Raw genomic sequence first — 22,831 nt, forward strand, 5'->3', positions numbered from 1 at the left:
GGCAGTGCCTGGACACAGCCCCCAGCATCCTGGGCAGGCAGGGGTCTGCATCCCCCAGGCTGGCCCCTCCTGGCAAGCTCTCTGCTCCCTCCTGACACCCTGCACATCCGAGTCTGCTATCTCCACGATGACACACTGACATCTAAGCTGGGGAAAGTGAGAGGATGGGCTTTTCCCTTGGATTCAGAAGGCAGCAAACAGGAAAACAATTTAAAAACTTCAAAGCCAGATACTTCTAATTTGGTTTAACGTGGCAGTCCTCCTTGGCAGCGATGCTGTCAGAGGTGCCTGCGTGGGGCTCAGACTGGGAAGCGCCCAGTGTGTCACACCACGGGATGTCACCCACCACCAGTACCACCGCAGCCCTGTGGTCTCCATCCCTGCTGAGCACAGAGGTGTGGGGTGCCACGGTGCTGGACTCAGGGTTGGGCCTCTGGGGACAGACCCCTGCCAGGGACCGGATTTTGGAGCTGCTGGGAGAATGACTCCATGGGGAGGCCATGCCTCAGCTTCCCTGTGGCACAGGGCTGCCAGACCTGCTCATTGGGAGTATTTCCAAGGTGCTCCGGCTGCATGCTGGAGCCCAGTCCGCACCCACCAGCATTATCACTGCCCTTGGTACAGTGGGGCAGGCCTGGGGGTCCTGGGGAGGAGGGGATGCCTGCCTTAGCAGGGCCCAGCAAAACAGTGGCCCCTGTCCTGGGGTGGGGAGGGGACCCTGGCGCTGCTGGTCCTGTCCCCTCCAGCCACTGCTCTGAAGGAAGAAGGGGATGTGTCTCTTGTTTGATTCTCACTCTTTTCCCCAAAAGAAGTTCAAATCCTCTCATTTTCTCCAGAAACCTACACCACAGGACAGCAGCGCTCCTGCCCCACATGCTCTGCTGCCTTTCCCTGTCTCCTGCCCCTGCTTTTGGGGTTTGGGGTTTTGGGGTTTTTTTCTGTTGTGTTGGTGGGTTTTTTTCCAGAATTCTGTGCTGTATGGTGAGTAAAGGCATCCTGCTGTCTGAGGGCTAACGGCTTGCTAGAGAGATAATAAAGCAAAGGGGAGTAAATTAAAGTGGCTATAAATAGCACCAGGAGAGGAAAAGGAGATGAAGTCATCTTCCTTCAGCTGAGCTGGTATTTGCATCACTTCTTCCCTTTGCCTTCCCCTGCCCCCTCATCCCGCTTGGGAAATGGCTCCCCTGGTCTCTGGGGTCCTGCTGTGGGCTCTGTGTTCCCCCTGCATCCCCATGAGGCTGGGGAATGTCCCCATGCCCCTGGGCTGGGGGTGGCTGCCCAGTGCTGGGAGCTTGCTGCAGAGCACAGCAAGGTGGCCTCGATGCGGTCACTCAGCCCCAGGCTCTGTCTCAGCTTTGCGCCAGACCTGGGTCATTGCCCCATGCAAACCAGTTCACGGCCCCATGCAAACCAGTGCCTCCAGCATGACCCCAATGCTGCATCCCACGGTCACCAGGAACACCCATCAGGAGACTTCACAGATCCATCCAATTCCAATCCCCTTTGCAGCCCATCCATGGGCCACTGCAGAGACCCCCCAGGAACAGTGCCAGCGGGAAGGGATGCCACAACCTCAACAACAGCAGAACCACCCAAGGAAGCCCCTCCAGGAACCAGATTTTGTAATTTACAGTTTTATTCCTGAAGATTTTCACATCTCAGCCTCCACCATCAGCCCCAGGACACAGGGGAGAGAACAGACCCCAACCCCACAGGAGCCTCCCAGGGGCTAGCAACCAGCTTTGGACCTTACCCAAAACGTGACCCTCACTGCCAAGGCAGCCACTGTCCCTGCAGCCCCCGAGCAGCCCCCAAAGCCCCCAGCTGTGCGCTTGCACGAGGTATATTTACGCCTGAGTCAGAATGAGGTCACACTGCGGTTTCCTCCGTGTCAGCTACCGACTCCTATTCCTGTGCTATGCACACACACCCGCCGTGTTATTGCAGGGTATTTATAGCTATTTTACATGTATAATTATAAAACCACAACTCCACACACGCACAAAAATAATCACGGTGCCAGGACACGGGGGAGTGGGGCCAGGGCAATGGGAGCGGGGCCGGGGCATGGGCCCATCTCTAATAATAATTCTTCGCACTTTATATATAGCCCCTTTCATCCGCAGCTCTCAAAAACACTTTGCAGGCTTTTAATTAAGCTTCCCAACATCCTAATGTGATGACAGCCAAGTAATGATATCCTTGCTTTTAGGTAAGAAGAGAGGGGAGGTGGCAGGACTTGTCTGAAGTCCCACAGCGAAGCAGCCGGTGGGGCAGCAAGCCCAGGCACCCCGCGCTCTGCCCCACAGCTGTGGGGTGCCCACGTGGGGACATGCTTATAGGGGAGATTTTTAACCCAGAAAGGGGATGAGGACCCCAGGATCCTGCACAACCCCTCTGCTCAGTTTGGGTTGGGGGCACCTGGTGGCAGCACAGGGTCTGGGGACGGCAGCAGGGGCCCCAGGGAGCACTGGGCTGCGGCTACCCGACATCTCGATCAGCGGGTGGAAGAGACACATGGATCTCTGCAGACTTGTGGGCGAGAGCTCGGGGGAGAGCAATAAATAAGATGACAGGTCTGAAAGGGCTGATTTATGAGTAATATTAAGAGTCGTAATCCTGCCTGGCCCGGCCGCCCCCCCAGGGAGGCAGGGTGATGACAAGGACCCAGACACATCACAAAGAGACAGGATTCACTGGGACCAACGCTGACAGATCTCCAAGCAGGAGGGCTGGAAACAGTTGTCCCTCCTGGGGGTCTAGGCAGCTCAGTGCAGGGACACATAGGGATCTCGGTGGCTGCCTGGGATGGAATTCCACAGGAATGGATCTCTGTGGTCCTCAAGGTCCGTGGCCTGTGCTCCACTGAGCACCCTTCCTCCCTTCCATGTACATCCCTGCCTAGATGGACCACTTGCCTCCTGTCCTTGGAGTGCTGCAGAGGGCACAAGGGGCACACACTTCGGTTCTAGACACCAATGAGACATGATATGCCACCAAACAAGAGGAACATGGCAGGAGAAGGTGGCCAGTAGCAGACTGGGGCTTCAACCCCCAGGGCAGAAGAGCAAAGAGGTGCTGGTAATAAAAGGGGCAGAACTGCAGTCCTGGGGGGGTGAAGGCCAGCTGGGGTCATTCACATCTGCCGAAAACCTCACACTCCCAGCTTCTTTCTCACTTATGGAGAGGTGGGGGACAAGTGCCCATCCTAGGGGATGCCCCATGGGGGAAGAAGAAATGCATCAATGGACACAGCACAATTCTGCACACAGGAAAACTAAATGCAAGTCAAAAATCATAAACCCGGATTTGATCCCGTAGCAAGCACCATCCTGCCATTTTATAGTTGTGTCAATATTTTTTTCTTCCCAGACTGCAGCCAGATCCCTGCTCACTGAAACAAGCTGCCCACGACCAAGAGCACCCACACCTACTGAGCCCTCAAAACAGGAGAGCAGGACCTGCTTGCACCACGCTGGGACCAAAAAGCAGTGACACAGACATTAAGCAAGAAAACATCTGCAAACCTTCTGAGGGGCTGCAAAGAAATGCCCCAAACCCGGTCTCACTGAAGAGAAAGAGGGAGGGAAATGGGAACATCGTGCCTGGCCGGGGAGCCAGCACAGCCCAGGCGCTGCCACAGGGACATCGGTATTTCCCTGTCACCACAGAGGCCACCGAAACCGCCCTGAGCCCTGCTGTTATTGCCTCCCCAGATTTCACCCCCACTGTCCTGCCTCTGCCGCCAGCCGGGCATCTCTTACCAGGGACCGCTGGCACCTCCGCTGCCTCGCCAGCCACGATGAGGGACTCAAGGATCCTTGCACGGAGCTCAGGGCTCACCTCGGTACTGCAAGGAGAAGGCAGGGTCCATGAGGGTGCCAGGAGCTCAGCCCCTCCACAGACCCCCACGCCCCTGGGACAGCCTGCTGTCCTGATGGATCTCCTGTGGGATCTCCAGACCCATGTGTGACATCACACCTGGTCACCATCAGAACAGAGCATTGGTTGGGATGGGGGCTCTCAGGTCTGGCCACCCCCATCAGAAAACCCCGTGACTGAGCCGCTGGTGGGCTGCCACCCCCAAAAGCAGGTTAGCTGGGGGCCAGCATGCCTGTGTCTGGCTAAGGGCATCCTGCTCTCGCCCATCCCATCCCGCGCGTGGCACGGGCACCTCACCTGGATGCTGCAGGGCGGAGAAGCAGCTCCCCGAATTGCTCCCCGAGGAGCCGGGGTGAGAGGCGGCTCCTGCGGGTGCCCTGGCAGATGCGGCAGAAGTGACGGGTGAGCTGGCGCAGGAGCAGTGCCTGGGGCTGTGGCAGGGCTGGGGGGGCCAGCAGGGCTCTGGCTCGCTGGCCACACTCCTCCAGGCCAGGGGTCTCTGCAGCAGAGGGGGAAAAGAGAAGAAAGTTCAGTTCAGGAGGTTAGGGCATCCCCCTGCCTCTCAGGGGAGCCCAGTGCACAAGCTGTGGTGGGTCTCCACTCCCTGCAGAGCCCTGGAAAACCCTGACCTCAACCTCTCCCCCAGAAGCCGTGACTGCTTCTTTGCAGCCCATCCCTTCCCACAGACGGGCTGCGGGACCTGTGGGTACTCCAGGGACACAGGGGCACACAGAGCTGATGCCCTGGGGCTCTCAGACCCCTCTCACTGGAGGCTGCCAGCCCCATTTACCCCGCTCACTGCCCCAGATCAGACTGTAGGGCAACTTCAGCACATTCCTCCTCTCAGCACAGCCAGAGAGGGAGGGAGGATGGAGAGCCGAGCTGCTCACCTAGCAGGGGTGGCATATAAACACCCCTTGCTGCTGCTCCAACAGAGAACAGCAAGAGCCCTGCCCTGGTACGCAGCAAAGCCATAGAAAAGGCAGAGCAAAGCAGAGGTGGGGAAACAGGCAGCAACTTGAAGATCTGCTGAATTTAAAGGCTCAGCCCTCCCCTGCAAAAAAAACACGCTGGGAATGATAAGGTTTTTTAGCAGAAAAAAATGCTGCACCTGGTCTGAGAGCTACAGGTACAGCTGTAGCAAGGTCCCTGCAGTCCACCCAGTGTGGTCTTTCTTACTCCCTGCAACGCAGCAGCAGGGAGGGCTGATGGGGGGACAGCTACTGCCAGTGACAGCCGAGTTGCCCATGTGAATAAAAGCAGGTACCTGATGGTGTTGCACATTGTAGAGGTGATGCTTCCAGAACCCCCCTGACAGGTGCCCTAAGCAGCCCACAACCCTGAGATGTTCCCACCAGTGTCCCCCATGTCCCTGGTACCCTCTGGCAGCCTTGGCCAGGGCTCCCCGGTCTTGTGAGCTGTGAGCTCAGTGGCCTGGGACTGCGGTCCTGCCCTGCGTACGGGAAACAGCTGCTGCCCAGCCATCATCCCCTCCTTGGCCTGGCCCTTTCATCTGCAGGAGACGGGGAGCTCCCCAGGGCTGTGTTGCTCTCAGCCAGCTTCAAAGCCCAGTTTGGCTGGGGCTGACTCAGCTCCCCACGGCTCTGCACCAGGGCTGAGGCTTGGCTGATGCCCAGCTGGCTCCTGGCATCTGTCCTTGGGGCTGGGGTGTGCCAGAGGGGTGGGGGGTCCTGGGATCCCCTCTGAAGCAGGGATGGAAATGGGGTGCTTGTGTGCCCCTGAATCCAACAAGCTGCTCCCGCAGGATGTTCGGCTTTGCTCCAGGCCTCCCCCACCCCAGTTGGCTGCTTTTTGCACCCAGGGGATGCTGCAGGAGGAAGGTCCGCAGCCAACGGGGGAATTTGGGGATGTTTTCCACCTCGCAGCCTCGAGCAGGGCAGAAGGAGCTTGCTTGCGAGGCAGACTGCCAGAAACCAGCACCATCTCCTGAAAGACTTGGGGGGTTTTATTTTTTTTTAAGCCCCAGAGAAATCCTCATCAGTTTCGCCTCCATTCCTGCCCCCCTCCTCCTCCTGCACCCCTTGTGCCAGGAGCAGAGCCTGCTCTGGCACAGGCTGCAGGGAAAGGCGCTTCCCTTTGAAGTTGTTTAACGAGGCAACCCAGCTAATTGCTTCCTAATTGCGTTTTTATCCTTGGAAAGGAAGCAGCCTTTGATTTCTCCTCTCTCTGATGGGTGAGGAGAAGGCATCGTCCCGGTGCCACTGGCCCCAGGGGGATTTCTTCTGGCTCTGTGCAGGGCAGGGAGGACAGGGTCTAAGTTCTCCCTCATCTCTGTGTGTCCCTCCTGCCTTGCAGGAGACCATGATGTTCCTGTGGCCTTTTCCCACCTGGACATAGTAGGAAAGGGTCACGCTGGTCTGGCACGGGTGATCTTTTAGTGCCTCTTAAGGCAGCCAAGAGCATGATCTGCCCAGGCACTAATCTGGCTTAGGATGGGGAGGCGATAAGTGGGGATGGAGGATACCACAGTGACTGGCAGTGAGACCAGAGCTGCTGTGAAAGGGGAAATCCTGGTTTGGAAGGTGGCAAGGGGTTCAGGTCCTATTCAACACAGCGAGGGCTTCATGTGTGCCTGGTGACGCCTGCAGGGCCTTGGGCTGGCGCGGGGGCTGAGTGGCTCTGCAAGGACCCATTTGAAATGGGTTTTGGTCCAGGCTCCCTGTTGGGGTGGACTGTGAACTCTCCTGACCTGGATATGAGCCCTGCCCTGTTTATTTGAAAAAAAAAAAATCAAATAAAACCAAAACCTTGATGGTCTCGTACATTTGCACAGAGGCTGGAAAGTTTGCAGGGACCTAAAGACACTTCCTAATGGCACTAAGCTGAAAAAGCAGAGAATTTTCTATGCCCATATAAAGCCAAGAGTTAACAAGATTACAGTAAAAAATTCCCAGGCAGCAGAGCCAAAATATTATAATAATGCTTTCTTCTGGGGCCAGCATCACCCAGCCTTGGCAGCCGCCCATCCTGGCAGGCAGCACCTCCTCCTCCATGCACTGCAGCAGGAGAGGACCATGCTGTGGCGGGGGTGAAGCTGCCCACTGGGTCTCCCCTTCACTTTCCTGGTTCATCTCCCAAAAGCTGGTGTGCCACTCAGGCACGGGGGATGTTCCCAGTGGTCCTCAGGATCTGCCCTTAATGGAGCATCAGGCAGGGGATGGGGTCAGGAGCAGCCCTGGAGATGCTGGGGAACCTTTCTAGGGGCTTCCCAAAGCTCCTCCAGCCCCACAAAGTTCCTGGGCAAGGCAGCAGACCAGCCGTGCTTACCTTGAGCCATGTGGACCAATTCAGTGTAGAGAGCTGGAGGGATCTGGAGTGATGGGAGTTCCTGGAGGTACCACTTCAGGGTGTCTGCCAGCGTCTGGGCATCGTACAGGTCCATGTCCACAGCTGAGGCATCTGTAGGGAAAGACCCAGCAGGAGCCCTTAGACCATGGTGCTGCCCCTCTGGTGCGGAGCTCGGAGCTCTTCCATCCCTGTGGGCCTTCCTCCCTTCCTCTGGACATGGATACCAATTTCATCACCCGTGCCCTCATCTCTCAGGTGTGGCAGCCCATGATTTCACTGCCAACCCCTCCCTCTAGCAAATATTCCTTCCCCAGTTTCCACTGACCCTGAGTTCCATGTGCCCGTGGAGAGCACAAGGCAGCATCTCCGCTTTGTGTGCACTATACATCCAGTGTGGTGAGCAAGGGCTTTCACCATCCCACTGGGGTCCCACTGCAGGATATTAACCATGGGATGGGCTGAGTGACTGCCCCAGGGACCCACCAGCCAGCAGGGTCAGACACTATGTGCCAGCCCCAGCCCTGGAGGAACTGCTTGGAAAAATGCATCCGTGGAACGGGCTGATGGCCCCCAGGCAGTGCAAGTTGCTAGAGGCCCATGTCATCCCCCAGAAAGCCTGAAATGCTGTGGAAGTGCCCCAAATGCTGTGAGCATGTCCCAGTTGACATCGCTTCTCCCATCTCCAAAAGGCAGCTGCCCCAGGGGAAGTGGCAAAGGATGCTCCAGGGACCAGGGCTCTGGACAGGGACAGCACTGCCAGCAGAAATGTCCCACGGTCTGGCAGGGACGTGTCTGTCTGGGCCCTGTGGCCAGGCTGGCATGGGGACATTGCTTCACCAGGGTCCAGGGGGAAGAGCCCTTTCAGCACCCTGTGATATTGCCTCATGCATTTGTCTTGGAGTTCTCTCAGCCCAGCCGAGCCGGGAGGTGGCTGCCCGGACAATGATGGTCCCTTTTGCAAAGATCTGGACGTTTCAAAATCTGGCTTTGATTCGAACTGGAGCCGAACACAATGTTTTGAAATTCTCCTTGTAGGAGAAATCTGGGGAGGGGGTGGGGGGAATAGGGGATTAATAAAAAGCCCAAGATATTAGGGATCATTTGAGATGGTTTGAGATGGAACTGAATTTCTCATTTCTAAATGAGAATATTGAAAAAAAAAGCAAATTTTACACTTTCTTGAAGATGATGTGTCAGGCAGGTCTCAAATGGCCCAGTGTGTTGTGACTGAGAAGTAGATGGTGGACTTGCCCCGCTCTGGGCTCCCTTTCCCTCCCCTGTCCGAGTCTTTACCTCTAAATGCAGCTTTACTGAAATCGGTGCTGTTTTGGGAGATGCTCCCTCTCCTAGCCCAGAATTTTCCAGCAGAAAATGCCTTGAGTCTCCGACCATTTCAGCTGACTGTGTGTGGCTGCACTCCCTTCTGGGGTGATAAAGCCAAAAGAGCAGAGGAAAGCTGTTTCTGAAGGCAAGGCTTTGGAGGCAGCTGGTCAGCAGGGCTGGGATGGGGAGCAGCACCCCGATGCCTGGGAAAGGCTGGTTTGGGGCAACTTGACCTTGATTTCCTCTCCTAGGGGTATCCAGGAGAGCCCAGGAGCCTGCCCACCTCCTCCTCCGCCTGCTCAGGGACAAGAAGCCATGGCGGGTCCCTTATGAACAGTGCCTGCCATTCAGCTTGGAGACCAGAGAGAAAACAGATTGACCAATGCCCAAAGCAAAGCCTTTGACCCAGCCATTGGAGACGCTACCTCATTTTCAGGACCAAGCACCAGGCTGGCCTGGGAACCATGCCCTGGGGCAGTGTGGGGACAGCCGGGAGAGATGCCATCGTGCTGCGGTGGGCAGCTGTCCAGCGTGGCCAAACGTGACCCAGGGCAAAGGTGGGTGCTCCCTTTCTGGCACCCCCCAATGTCACAGCATCACCCCATGGGCCACTTCGCCCTCGGCATCCTCGAGGGGGGCAGGGCTGTGCCAGCTCTCGCCTGCTGCACTCCAGCCCCACGCTGGTCCGTGCTGATGCTTCCATCTCCCAGCCACACTTTTGTACCTTCTCAGCTGGCCAAAAGTGTTATTTCTACTGGGGTTTGCAGGGGAATGACAGCCAAGTCCCCATTTTTGCTAACACTTGCCCTGCAGAAATGAGCTGTCAGATTGGCTCCAGCTGGGCAAGGGGAGGAGAGCGGGGTCAGGGATCCCACAAAATGCTTCGTCCCCCATTTTGGGCTCAAACCCCGCAAGCGTGTGGCTAAAACCCAGGGATGCTGCTGGGGGGTCTTGGAGTCTTGTTGCTTGGGCAAGCAGCTGCATTGCAGACAGCTGCTCCCATCAGTGGGATGCACTGGGCAAACCCCAAACTCCTCACCCAGGGCGAGCCTGGCTGCTCTCCCCTGCCCGCCATGGAGGTTTCTGCAGGGACTTGTCACTGGCCTTAAGGATGCTGGCGCGGACTGGGGAGAGCAGCCACAAGCTGTTTCTGTGCAGGGAAGGGGCCGCTGCCGGGCGCTGGCCCCAGGCGATCAGCCCCAGGCTCTGCCGTGGCCTAATTAGCTCATTTGCATCATTAGGCATGAGCTTGGAGGGGTGTTCAAAGGGAAGGCTCAGCCGGTTTCAAAGCGAGACTCAAAAACATCTTTACAGCCAGAGAGGCATGATGGGGAGACCAGGGGGATTCACACCCTGCTAGAGGGACTGACTGCTGATGGCACCGATTTCCTTGGCATGTTGGCTAGAAATAGCCATTAGCCTGTTGCCCCCATCCCCCTGGAGATGCAATGGCATCCTCCTAGAGATGCAGTGGCATTCTCCTGCCCCAGCTCCCCTCCTTCCCCTGCAGCCACCGTGGTGAGCTGGGCTCCCCGTGATGCTGAGAGCACAGCTGGGGGTGCTCCAAGCTGCTCCCGGGCACCAGCTGCACCCCAGCAGCTTGGCGAGGCTGGGGAAGGGTTAACCCTGGAGACTTCCCAGCCAATTACTGCCGGCCTGACCCCACCGATGCTGCTGTCTCCTTATCAGAGGGAGATGATAACCAGCTATAAGAAGTTAATGATGCTGCAGGATGAGTCAATGCTCTCCTGCTGCTCTCCAGATGTTCCCATCCCTTCCCCACAGGAATGACAGAGGGATTCCATCCGCCTGCCACAAATAGAAGGAAAATACCCCAAAACCCCAACCTCAACCCTACACCAACCCCCTCCAGCACACAACCCACTTGCTGACCTGCCAGCAGAGCAAGCAAGCAGCCAGGGACCAGTGAAGACCATCCGCTGCCCATGGGGGATGAAAAGCAGGAATAAACTTGGGGCTGGGGAGAGGGCGCACAGGATGATCACTGGCCCAGAGGGAAAAGCAATGGGTGCTCCCAGCCTCCTCCTGCCAGGATGCGAGACTCCTCACCCCAGCAGAGGCAGAGGGGTGACAGGGCTTTGGGCTGAGTCAGGCTGGGCAGGAAGCAGCAGGACCTCTCCCGGCAGCTGCAGCCAGCCGGCGAGGCGTGAGTAAGCCCAGAGTTTCGGTAAATGTGGAGGATGTTTAGCCAAGAGGTGGCATGGAGGAGGTGGCGGGGGGGTTGTTTTGAAGATGAGGCTTGAGCAGGTAACCAGCTGTCCCCTGTGTGTGGCCACAGGTGACAGCAGCGCCCACATGCCTGGCCAGCGTGTGGGTGATGGGGTGCAGACTCTGCCCAGCACCCATGGCCCCTCTGGCAGCAGGGTGCGGCAGGGAGTCCTACAGCTAAGCTGGACCTTGGCCACCAGGTGTGGCAACAGCCTGATGCTCTTGGGTGCATGGTCCTCATGGTAGAGTGGCACCCAAACCACCCACACCTGGGGCTGACTTAAATACTGACTTGGAGTTTCCCTACCCCTTCCGGACCTGTAAGGTTTAATCACCAGCCGGCGCTGCAGGGATGCCCTTGTTGTCCAGTCCTGGGGGCTATACCTTCCCACCTGCACGGATGCTGCCTGCACAAGGACCTGTACATCCCCCAGACCTAAGCAGGCATTTGAGGCTCCTGGGCATCCCACAGTGGGGGTTTACAGGGGAACTGTGCACCGAACCGGGGAATATTTCCCCAGCTTTGCTCCAGTATCATTGCAACACCTCTCAGCCAGCCCGCTGGTATCTTGTGCTGGGGACTTGGTAGCTGCCAGGACACCCCTGCCCATGCACAGGAGCTCCTGGCAGTTCCAAACACCCTTCCAGCTGGGTTTCATCTCGGCATACCCTCAGCCTGCACTCAGCCAGGGCAGGGGTACTGGGACCTCCTTTCAAGGGTGCCTGGTAAGGCTGCCTTCCCCCACCTCAGCTTCCCCAGGGCAGTTCCCATCCTCAGTTTCCCCAGCAGCTACAGGAGGGGATGGCAAAAGCTCACCCAATTCACCCCAATGGGTCTGGCAGGGACGTCTGCGCTGCTGCAGTTTATTTACCCTTCTTTCATCACCACCAAATATAAGAGATGATCTCATGCCTCTTGTCAGGCTCTGACGATGCAGGGTTTATTTCCACTGCAGGTATAAATAAAATGCAGCACGCAGGCACCAGGGCGCCTTGTGTTCGGGAGTAAAGTCATCATGGTGGGGTTAATAGCTTGGCCAGGGGAAACCAGAGCCCTCAGGGGCATCCAGCCCCCCCTGGCATCCCAGGGGTGGGGATGGAGAAGCGCTCCCTCCCTGGGCATCCACACTGTAATTATGGGGGGAGCGGTGTGAGCCCCCCCCAGTCTGCTCTTCATTCCAGCCCAGCCCTTTCTGCCCAGCAGCAGCTCCCAGTAGCCCCAGTGAAGCCCCGGGGCCCACCACCGCTCACTAATCCCCACCGAGACTTGACCTAATTCCCGGGCACGTGAGCGTGTCTCCAGGCAGACTGTTCTGCAACGAAGCCCCAGATCAAAGCGCGCGATGGCAGCGCAGGGATGGCACGCCTGGAGACACCGGCTCCAATCCACCTCGTGCTGCCTCCGGATTTGCCCCGGCACCCCGGGGTGCTGGCAGCTCCTGCCTGGCCCTGCCAGCAGTGGAGGCTTTTCCCAGTGCTGCCTGTGCATCTGGAGAAGGGTCTCAGTATTTGTGTCTGCAGCTGGACCCCAGAGCCCAGACTGGGGCATGGGTTATCCAAAAGGTGGCAGGTTTCAGGGCTTTGCCACTATTCTGGGTGGGTTCAGCCCCATCTGAGCCCTACGGGGCACCCAGAGAGCCATGGCGTGGGGGAGCCCCGCACCGTCTCTGTGCCCTATCCCCCATCAGGGAGGAGGGATGAGCATGCAGACTGTCCCTACCCAGTGGTGGCAAAGCACTACCTGGCCACTACACACAGGACTTTGCAGCCATCCCTGCGCCAATCCGCCCCCAGCTCTGGTCCCTCAACTCTGGAGGGCTCCAGCACCCACCACTGGCTCTGCTGCCACTGGCCAGAGAAGGTCCCAAGTTTCCAGGTTCAGTGGCAGCTGTGAGGAGAAGGCTGCCCAGCACATCTCAGCAGGGGAGGAGTGTGGGCAGGATCCCAAGCAAGCATGGGGTGAGAAGACATCACCCCTGGGCACTGAAGGGTCATGTACACCTTGTGCCCACAGGCACTGGGGGGGGTTGCAGGTGATTTTCCCCATTCCCTGCACTCCAAACAACCCCTGAGCCACACACAGGGGACAGCAGGAGTGCTGGGGGCTGCAAACCCTTGACGTCAGCGTGTGGCTTCTGGCATGATGGGCACAGAGATGTCCTCAGGCCATGAAGCAGTCCTGCAGCCAAGCATGCAGGGGGCACTGGGGACAGCCGGGACCAGTGCTGCACCCTGCCGCTGTTGTTTAAAGCTCTACTTTCTTCTTTTTTCTGCCCACACCTCTTTCCCTGCGGCTGCAGCAGGGCTCCTAGCTGCCTGATCACCTGAAACCCTTTGGTGAGTTCCCCCCGCGCACCGTGGGGCTGCAGCTCCTTGTTGAGTTCTTTTTCAGTGCCACCATGTGAGTCTGACTCTCGTGTTCATTGATGGTCACATGGCCCCGCTCACTCCTCAGGGTATAAGGGTCTGAAATGAGCACCAAGTGTCCTAAAACAATTTTCTTCTGGAGCCAGCATGAGCCAGCTGTGAGCCCAACTGCCCTTTGGGCTGCGCTTCACCCACCAGCCCTGGTGGCATAACAGCTGGGTGGCACTGGAGGCACTCGGTTCACTGAGAACACCCCACCCCCACCCCCGCTCCTTTATCAATGAGCTCTGTCTTTGCTTGCTTTTTTTTTTTTTTTTTTCACCTATAACTAACTTTTCTTGCATCATCCAACATGGAAATACCAAGTTTGATGCACAGGCTCTAGCCAGCCATCAAATGCCACCGTCCTGCAAGACGTCACCAGCGTCAGGGTGGCAATGGGCTCAGCCCAGGCTGTAAAACTATGCGGAGCCATACCATGTCCAAGTCCACTGTGCCCAGTGTGGCCACAGCCCCATGAGGACGGGAAACCTTCATCCCAAAGCCTGGGTGATGTTTGGCTTGGGGGCTGCGAAAGGGCCAGGGATGGGGAAAGGGTTCACTCAGTGCAGCTTACGGCCCCAGGGACACGATGCCCGGTGGGATCCACAAGACAGCCAGGACTACTCTGACCTGCATGGCTCCTCATCTCCAGAGAAACCTCTTCCTCCCCGTCAGAAGTTCAGATGCTCTTTCAGTGTAGCAAATACCCTGTTTTCTCCAACACATTAAGATTTGGGGGTTAGAAAGACAACACCCAAACTTTTCCAGCCCCTGCTCCTTTTTTCTCGCATTCACTAGCAGTTTTCCTGCCACCACTGCCAAGCACCAGTGGGATTTGGGTATTTGCAGGGAAGCTGAAACCCCCGGTGGGAATCCAGTTTTCCCCCCAGCCAAGATGTGGTTCGGTTCCAGTCACCACCAGCCCCAGCTCTGATTTCTCTCTGTTCCCCAAGATGAAGCGTGACTTTTGCAGGCGGGCTGCTGGCAGAGATGGGGTGCTGGAGGGGTGGACCATCAGGAGCATGGGAGGAAGAGAAACATGACCCTCGCCTCTGCTGTCTCTCGCATGGGGCCTGCAAACTCTCATTTCTTGGCAGGGATGTTTTACTCCACCAAATGCAATGAAAGGGCCTGTATGGGAGCCAAAGCAGAGATACTCCCTCTCCTGCCCTCCCCAGCCCAGTATGGCCTCCAGCAGGGCCCTGGGGAAGCACTGCTGGGTCTCTGGTCCACAGGAGGGTGCAGGCAGGGGCAGCAGGCTGCCAAGCCTGGGCTCTGCCGGGATGCTTGGCCCTGACAGGAACATCATCCCCATCCTGTTTGCAGAGCATCCCTCTGGCAGGGCTGAGCATCAGCCCTTTCAGCTGAGAGCTAGCAAATGTAGTGGCATGTTCTAGCCCCTCCAGCCAGCCCTGAGGAGCTCCAGCTTTGCCCAGCTCAGTGTTGGCAAGCACATGGGGCAGCCCCCTGAGTTGCTAAATAAAAGAGCTTATCTAGGTCCTAGAGGAGATGAGGGGCTTGGGAGCATCAAGTCACTCAGGGCTGTTAGGGATTTTTCAGGGCTTTCAAATGGTTTGAAAACAATGATGTCACTTCCCTGCCCAGTACTGGGACCTGCTGTGGGAGATGAAAATCTGGACAGACCCAGCAGCTGCTCAGAGCTCCACAGGCTCTGTCAAAGCCAATGGATTTTGCCCCTGTGCTGGGGGTCTCCCGAGGCTGGGCAGGATTCCGGTAGGGCCTGCTGTGGGGCTGCCGGGGAGCCCCGTGCCTGCCGGGGATGCTGCACCGGCCGTGCAGGGAGAACCGAGGACCCGTAGCTCCTGCGTGCTCAGAAAGCAAAGCATCCTGCTGCTGCTGTTGTTGCTGCCCCTGCCCAGCCTGGGCATCCATGCCCAGGGCAGCCGGGGCCGTGGGGATTGCTCTCCGCATGCCTTCACCTCCTCCTGAGAGCAGCCGGGAAATCTGGGCCAGGGGACACGGCCGTGCAAAAGGGCACCCGGCTCCTGCCGTCCCCAGGGGTTCTGCACGGGGAGGAGAGCGGGGTGCTGGGGGGCACCGTGCCCCCCCGTCACCCCCGGGGGGAGCAGAGCCTTGCTGGGGCAGCGGCACCGCAGCATCCCTGGGACACCCAGCATCTCCTCTCCTGCATCCCTTCGTGCTCCGCAGCCCCGGCCCCCGCCCGGCGGGGAATCGGCTCCCGGTGCGCGGGGAAGCGATGAGGTCATGTTGCTTAATATAGCGATTTCATCACAGCCCTTCTCCCAGCAACACGGCCCGGCTGCCGCCGGCTCCCGGCGCTGGGCGAGCCGCCGGCCCCCCCGCCGCGCCGTGCCGTACCGAGCCCAGCCGTGCCGAGCCGTGCGAGCCCCCGGGGCGCTGTCCCCGGGCCGGGCGGGGTGCGCGGTGCCCGGGCCGGGCGGTGGCCGGTCCCACAGTGCCGCCCGCTGGGCACGGCGGCCGGCAGGGAGGGTGGGGATGCTCGGCACAGCCCCCCCCCACCCCACCCCACCCCCCGCCTCCAGGTTTGAGCACAACACGGGATCGATCCGTCACGTCCCCAACGCCCCCGTGCCATCCCAGCCGTGAATTTAGGAGCGGGGTGGGAAGATGGTTTTTCTGCAAAACGTTTCCCGTTCTCCTAAAGAATGAGCTTTTTTTCCCCCCCTTTTCCTTTTTCCCTATCGCACCCGCAAGAGGCTTTCTCCCTGCCCCGCTTCTCAGATAGAAACCCTAGAGGTTTGCAAAACAAAATATTTTTCTCCCTAAAAAAAATAATATGGCTTCTAGTGAATTGTCCCAGCCCCACACCTGCATCCCTCTTGGCAGCATCCCCCTGGGGTATCGGGGGAGCAGAGCAGGGCTTGCACCTTGCATGCAGGCAGGGCCTTCCAGAGCTGTAATTAGGGCCGTAACGAGGTCGGAGCTAGTAACCCATCCCTGGGTAGCATGGCCCACCGGGCAGCATCACCTCCACAGCCCCCTTCCCTCCTGGGGATATGGGGATGGACACGGCTCTGGGACTTACCCGCCAGAAGAGCCTGCTTGAGCTCAGCATCCCCCAGCGCACCAGGGGCGGATCTGTAGAGCACCTCGCTGTCAAAACCTGGGGAGCAGCCAGGAGAGAGCAGTCAGTCCTGAGCCCCATACCCTCCCCCCCAGCACGATGGAACCAGGCAGGGATTGAGACCACCAAGCTCCCTCACCCTGCCCACCCTGTGGGGATACCGGGGTGTTCGGGGAAAGGTTTGGCTCTAGCGATGCTCTTGGGGCATCTCCGAACACGGGCAGAGGGGGTGGCTGCACGTGTGCACCCACGTACGCCCTGCGGACGGATGCCCTTACCTTGCTTTTCCAGCGCCTCGATGAGCCTGGCCACGGTCGACAGTGCCTGCTCGGGGAGGCTGGGGTGCTCGGCGAGCTCTGCCTGCCCAGGGAGCCCTGCAGTGGAAAGGCAGGGAGAAGGGGGTTGGAAATTCTTGACTGCAGGAATTCCAGACTCTTTCCTCAGCTGCCCTAGGACAGGATCAAGCTGCTGCTTTGGCACAGCCACAACCAATGCTTCAGCTCATGCCTGTTTTGGAGAACTTCTCCCTTGTTTTATCCTCTTTTTGCAGTAAGAGCCACTGTCAGGGGCTCAGCCACTCGCTGAGATGCAAAGACCTGCTTGGGCATGTGCCCTGCCCACAGGGGGCAACCGGCCCTGAGTGTGGAGACCCTTCAGGCCAAAGCCCCTTCCCCACCTCTCTTCCCATGGCCCTGAGACTGGCCCTGCCATCACCCACAGCTTTTAGTGGCACCAGGCAGGAGTTGGAGAGCCAGATCCATACCCGGCATGGGCATAGCTCCCTGCAGCTCTCACACACTTGGATTCTCTGGTGTCTACAACAGGGTTGAGCACAAGCCTGGGGAGGACTCAGCCAACCGCTTGGCTGGCACTGACCTCCCCCAGCCTGTGAGGAGCCCTTCAGCCAAACATGGGCCAATCTTACCATGGTGCAAATCCCCTGATGCCGCTGGCTCCTGGGTTTTATGCCAAGGACACTTCAGCCCAGACCCTGCCAGAGAGAAGCAAACCCCCTGGAGGGTGTGAGAGCAGGTGTCCTTACCCCAGGGCACACTGCATCCCTCCCTCCCTCCCTTCCTATCACCCCAGCTGATAAACCCTTCCTGTGTGGGTCTCCCAGTGGAGACCCTGGCAATGCAGTGCTGGGATTTTCCCCACACTCTCTTGTTAGTGGTCTTGAACCCCCCGGGAAGGCAGTGGGCAGGGGGCTGGGAAGAGCAGGCAGGGACAGGGGGCTGGCAGGGGCTGCCACCAGCTGCAGCACTTTGTAACTGTGTGCAACTGCCAGGGTATGGATGGCACCTGGAAAGGCTGATGTGCCCAGAGGTCTTTGCCTGGTTTATGTGGCAAGTGGATCTATTCTGCTGGAAATATATTTAAAAAAATAATTATAGCAAATAAAGCTTGAGTGTGACTTTTCCCCACTGTGAGGTGCACTCCAACCCAGCCAACACCTTTGTTAAGTTCATTCTGTCTTTGCTTTTTTGCTGCCTGGCAGAAGGCAGGGAGCTCATCAGTGAAGCCAAGAAACCCATAACAATTTTAAGGAATGAAAAAGAAAAAAAAAAAAACAGGGACTTTGGCAGGGCTGCGCTGCCTTTGACCTTTTGCAAAAACACAACCTGGCTGCAACGGGTGGATTGAGGCTCTGATCTTGGCAGAGAACAAGGAGGGATGCAAACCTCCTGCTCATAGGTGGCTGATCTGGTCTCTGGGCACGGCTGCGACCCCGAAGCCTGGCAAGGGGGTCCCCCTCCACCACCCAGCGGGGTTGTGCAGGTGCCTTGGGTGGGAATGAGGAAGATCTCAGGGTTTAAAGCAAAGCACATGGTTGGGAGCCCATGGAAAATGTCTCCACTGCACAGGTGGGTTTTTAGTTAGGGAAAACTGGGCTTTGGACTCTAAGCCAATGGCTTAGGGAAAAGGTGGTGACTGCAAAAAAACCCATCTGTTTCTCCTTGCTGGGAAGAGCAGGAATAGCCCCAAGCTCGGGCTGGAGCTTTAGCCCATCTTGTCCCCACAGGGTGCCAGGCTGGACCCCAGCATCCTGACATCAGCTCCAGCCCCTGGTGAAGTGGAGGTGACACCTTGTGGCAGTGATGCCACCTGGGACAACCAGGCAGGGGCGAAACAGCTGCTGAGCTCCTGGGAACTCCCTTGGGACTTGGATCCACTGCAGAACCATTTTTAATTAAAAACAACAAAAAACCAACCACATTCCTCCCTGCAGATCCAGCCCTGGCTCTGGGGCATGGCTGGGAAATGCAGTGTTTATCTTCCACTCAGGGCTCCCCCCTGCAGCTTCACCCGGCTCGGGATTCCTGGGTGGCACCAGGGCTCGGCGGGCACTGAGGGCACAACACGGGGGTGTGCTGCTGTCGCGGAAAAATAACCATTCGGGCCGGCCAAAATAAAATGTCCCTCAGAACTGCCATTTGGGAATGGAAACAGTATGGGAAGAATTTTCCAAAAAAAGGGAGAGAGAAAAAAAAAAAAGTCCCTTCTCTTCTAAGAGGACATCGGAGTTTTTTTACTCTAAAGGCAATCTCACCTGCTGAGATATTTGGGGTTAAACCGACATTAAAACAGTACACGCTGTTCCACTGCTGCAGAAGGACGTGATTGTGGCCCACAAGTGTCCCCTGCTGGGGTGCACCCTGGCATTGCCCCAGGAGGGGTACGCCAGGGGCAGCCCTGGGGAGGTAGCACCGAAGGTCCCCCTGGGCAGTGGGGCTGGACACAGGGCCATAGCCAGAACGTGTCCTGCAGACGGCAGCCCCCTCCCCAAGCTACCCTCAAGACCTGATTTTAGTGGGGGTTTTCCCTATTAAAAAAAAAAATTCAATCTTACTTTTTTTTTTTTGACATTTTAAGTTCTCTTCTCGCTCAAGTGCATGCTCAGCTCCTGTGCTGAGACCTTCCGCATGGGCCAGACTCTCCAGCCAGGCTGTGCTTGCTGCTGGGGATGTGCCTTGATTCGTGGGGCATTGCCACATCCCTGGCACCTGCGGGCAGGGGTCCCTGGGCACATCTCACACCAACCCCTGTGTGGGGCAGGCATGAGGCAATGGTGATGGGCAGCAAGGGCAGAAGCAAGAACGTGGCTTCACGCTTCTCCCTGGTGAATGAGGCTGGAGAGGCCTTGGATCTGCTCCCGTCTGCTGAGTTGTCCACACTACAGCACTGAGTTTGCTAGGGCTCTGCCTGCCAAACAGCCAGGGACAGAGGGCTCCTCACACACCAGTAAGCTCGACTGGGAAGGAGGCTCAAACCCCTTGTCTGGCAGGGTAAGCACCACCGAAAAGTGGCTGCCTGCCCCCTGCAAAGGCAGCATATAGCTGCTCACTGACCCTCACCTGCGCTGCTGCGGCTGCCTTGGCACACTCAGAGCATCAGTCAGGGAGGAGCATCCATATTTCGGTGAGGGGAGGCAGAGGGGGTCCCAGTTCTCGTGTTGTTGGCGGGGCTGAGTGGCAGGATTTGCATGGCAGCCCCACACCTGCTGGTGGATACACTGGGAGAAGGGGTTGCCCCATGCCAGCTGAGTCCTGCCGTGCTCAGCCCATGGGCCAGGCAGTCCCCAGCCTCTTAAATCACAGTGGCAAAGGGGCCTTGAACTGCGTTTTTGTTGGAGATGGACTATCATCAGCAAGTGCCCCACTAAACCTGGGACCAAGGTGCCTCCAATGCCTAGCCAGTCCAGGAGAGAAACAGCATCTCTGGTTACATCTGGTCCCAAGCTGGGTGAGGGGGGTGCCCAAGGCCCCCGACCAGCAGCTGGGCAGGTTTTGGGCAGCCATGGCTAAAGGCGATGCCGCTCTCCCAGCCCCAGGCCCACACAGCCAGAATTCCTGCTCCATCACATCCCAGAGAAGGAGAACACCATGGCTGTGACCGAGATCACCAGGTTCTGCCTGGCTGGAAGGAGGGTTTCTTATTTGCTTAGCTTTTTTTTTTTTTTTTTTTTTTTTTTGGTGGGGGGGTACGTTATGCAACTGCTGTGAAATCCCTCCCAACCCCAACGAGCTTGGCCACAGTAAGTGGCGAGGGCAGAGCCGGCTGCACGAGCTCGGCAGATCCCGGCACAGAAATGGCCAGAGGTCCCCATATCAGGAAGAGCCCTGATGAATATCCCCCGCAGCCCTGTGCTGCAGCCCCTGGGGATGGAGGAGCCCCGCAGGGACCAACCCCACCACATGCCAAGATTGTCCCCCATCCCAGCTTGCACGAAGTGACAGGGAGGCTGGGACCTGGCCAGGGGCCAGTGCTTGCCTGGGCACTGAGAGCAGCTGGAATCGGGTGCCGCAGTGGTGGGGAGAAGAGCGGTTGGAAAAAAGGTCCCTGGGGACCACTGCGGGGCTTTCTGCTCCTCCTTGGGGGGCCAAAGGGCTCCTGCATCTTCTCCCATGTTCTCACAGATACAGACCCCTTGGACACCCCATGCTGGCGCAGCAGCCAGCCTGGCATGCTGACGAGGAGCAATCCCTGCAGCATCTTTGCCTTGGAGGGGAGAGTGATATTCTGGGCACCCCCTACCCCTCCTGTGGCTGCATCAATGCACCAGGACAGATAATTCCTGGGGCAGCTCCTCCTTCTGGGGCTGGATCCCCATCCCACGGGTAGATCCTCACCAAGCCACCCCAAGTGCAAGCACCCACCAGAGCTCCACACCACCCTCGCCAACTTGCAGGGGACACCCACCCATGGACTCCCGCCTTCCTGCTCCTCTAGCACTTACCGAAAGGTGTGGGGGTCCCAGCAGGTGGTGGAGGCAAGGGCCGTGGCCTGGCCTTGGTGGCGGTGGTGACGATACGTGTGGGACCCAGATACTCCACGTAGGTGCTGGGGAAGTCACCGTGCTCTTTGGTGCGTTCGTTGAGGCCATGGAGCCAACCCTGGGGGCTGCGCTCGTCCCCGTCCTTGTAGTTGGGGCTGCTAAGCAGCCCAGCCCTGCTGACTGTCAGCACATCGCCGGGGCACAGGGCCAGGTCCTCCTCCCGGTCCTTCTGGTACTCATAGAGAGCCCGGTACTGCAGCCCATCCGAGGAGGCCATGGTGATCGTGTGGCATGGGTCACACTGCCTGAATCCGGCCGGGCACTGGGGGCCTGGGGTAGGTATGGCCGAGCTGGGGTAACGCACAGGGATGGGAATGGTCTCTTCCCTGCACACGCAGAATTAAAAAATCTCAGTGTTGGAAAGTCTCAGCGTTGGAAAGGGGCTCCTGACCTCCCCAGCCCCAAAACTGCTGCAGAGCCACGCTGGTGCCTGGGTTTTGGCAGGGCTGGCTCAGGTGTGGGTAAGGAGCCTTTTCATCACCAGGGCAAACAGAAGGGAGCAAATGGGGCTAACTGGGGTGCTGGGTACCAATGCGTCATCCTCTTCTCAGCCTAGTCTCATCTGCACGGCATGGGAAACCTCCCTCTCTCTGCCAGAGAGAAAGGCAGCGCATTAGCACCCAAACCACTGTCTTGACCCCAACCCCATCACCCCATCCCCCCAACACTGGGGAGAACCCAGCAGCTTGCTCAGCTCCCGCTTCCCAGCCAGCTCCCACAGCAGGGCTCAGCCACTGCACACAAGGAAAGTACCGGCAAGAGTCTGGAAAGTAGGGCAAGAGATCACACCACGGGCTTTTAAAATAGGCATATGTGCTAAGAAACCTCCTGCTGCACGCAGCTCCCCTCCGACAGCTCCAGCTTGGCATTGCTGCACGGAGCTGGTGGATGGAGACATAGGATTTTCGAGCGGTTTGGTTTTGGTTTTTTTTTTTTTTTTTTTTTTTTTTTTGTGTGTGCGTGTGTGCATTTTGAAATATTTGTCTGAGAGAGGCATCTCCCCCGGGTGGAAAGGCTGTGCTGCCGCCCACCCGCTGGCCCCCCAGCTTCTCACAGGACCCCGCGGAAGAAGGATGAAGGGATGGATGGAGGGATGGATGAATGGAGGGATAACGAGCAGCAGCCGCGGGGCCATCCATCTGTCCGTCCATCCATCCACCCGCCTCCCAGAGCCCTCCCGCTGCCCCTTCAGCCTTACCGGGCACGGCGGCTCCTCCGGTGGGAGCGGAGAACGGGAGCCGAGCGGAGCCGGCCCGGCCGCCCCGGCCCCGCGCTCCGGCGGTGATGTCAGCGTCCCTCCTCCTCCTCCCCGGTAGCTGGGCGTCCCCCCCCGCCGCGCTGCGGCGGGGGGGGACGCCCAGCTACCGGGGAGGGGGGAAAGAACTGTAGGAGTAGGTGGATGATTTCATCCCCAGATGCAGCATCTCTGCTCCAAAATTGCCTTCTCTGTGGGATGGAGAGGTGAAGGGGGGTGTGTGCGTCTCCAGCCATCCTTAGGGATGCTTAGGGACCAGCATCCCATGGACACCCCCCCCATCCACCAGCTCTCCTTGTCACAGCACCCAGCCCACCCACAGAGGACCCCGTCCCTTAACCAGATGAGGAAATATGCACAGGACAGGCAGGAGCTGCCATGAAGAATCCCAGCTGAAGGATGCTCCAGCTCCTCACACTCACCCTGAGCGTTTGCCCAGACCCAGGGTAAGGGCTGGGTACCCCATAAAACAGTGCAGGGTGATGCTGTGAGAGCTCCTGCATGCAGCAAGGCTCCTTAA

At 58.2% G+C, this 22,831-nt stretch overlaps 1 protein-coding gene across 2 annotated transcripts in view; it reads right to left on the bottom strand.

The window, feature by feature from the left end:
• LOC121095580 (phosphatidylinositol 3-kinase regulatory subunit gamma) overlaps positions 1-22,369 on the bottom strand; it is an 82,095-nt gene extending 59,726 nt beyond the window's left edge. The window contains exons 1-7 of one of the 2 annotated variants that reach the window (XM_040610641.1): positions 22,255-22,369; positions 20,958-21,646; positions 16,498-16,593; positions 16,181-16,258; positions 7,171-7,302; positions 4,180-4,381; positions 3,765-3,850 (exon numbers count right to left, since the gene is read on the bottom strand). In XM_040610641.1, coding sequence (XP_040466575.1) covers positions 3,765-3,850; positions 4,180-4,381; positions 7,171-7,302; positions 16,181-16,258; positions 16,498-16,593; positions 20,958-21,273 — 910 coding nt within the window. In that variant the 5' untranslated portion in view covers positions 21,274-21,646; positions 22,255-22,369. The remainder of the gene's footprint in view (positions 1-3,764; positions 3,851-4,179; positions 4,382-7,170; positions 7,303-16,180; positions 16,259-16,497; positions 16,594-20,957; positions 21,647-22,254) is intronic. The other variant, XM_040610643.1, reaches the window with a different exon arrangement.
• Between the last annotated feature and the right edge of the window lie 462 nt (positions 22,370-22,831).

The sequence above is a fragment of the Falco naumanni genome, chromosome 11 (assembly GCF_017639655.2).
Source record: "Falco naumanni isolate bFalNau1 chromosome 11, bFalNau1.pat, whole genome shotgun sequence".
Classification (NCBI taxonomy): Eukaryota; Metazoa; Chordata; class Aves; order Falconiformes; family Falconidae; genus Falco; species Falco naumanni.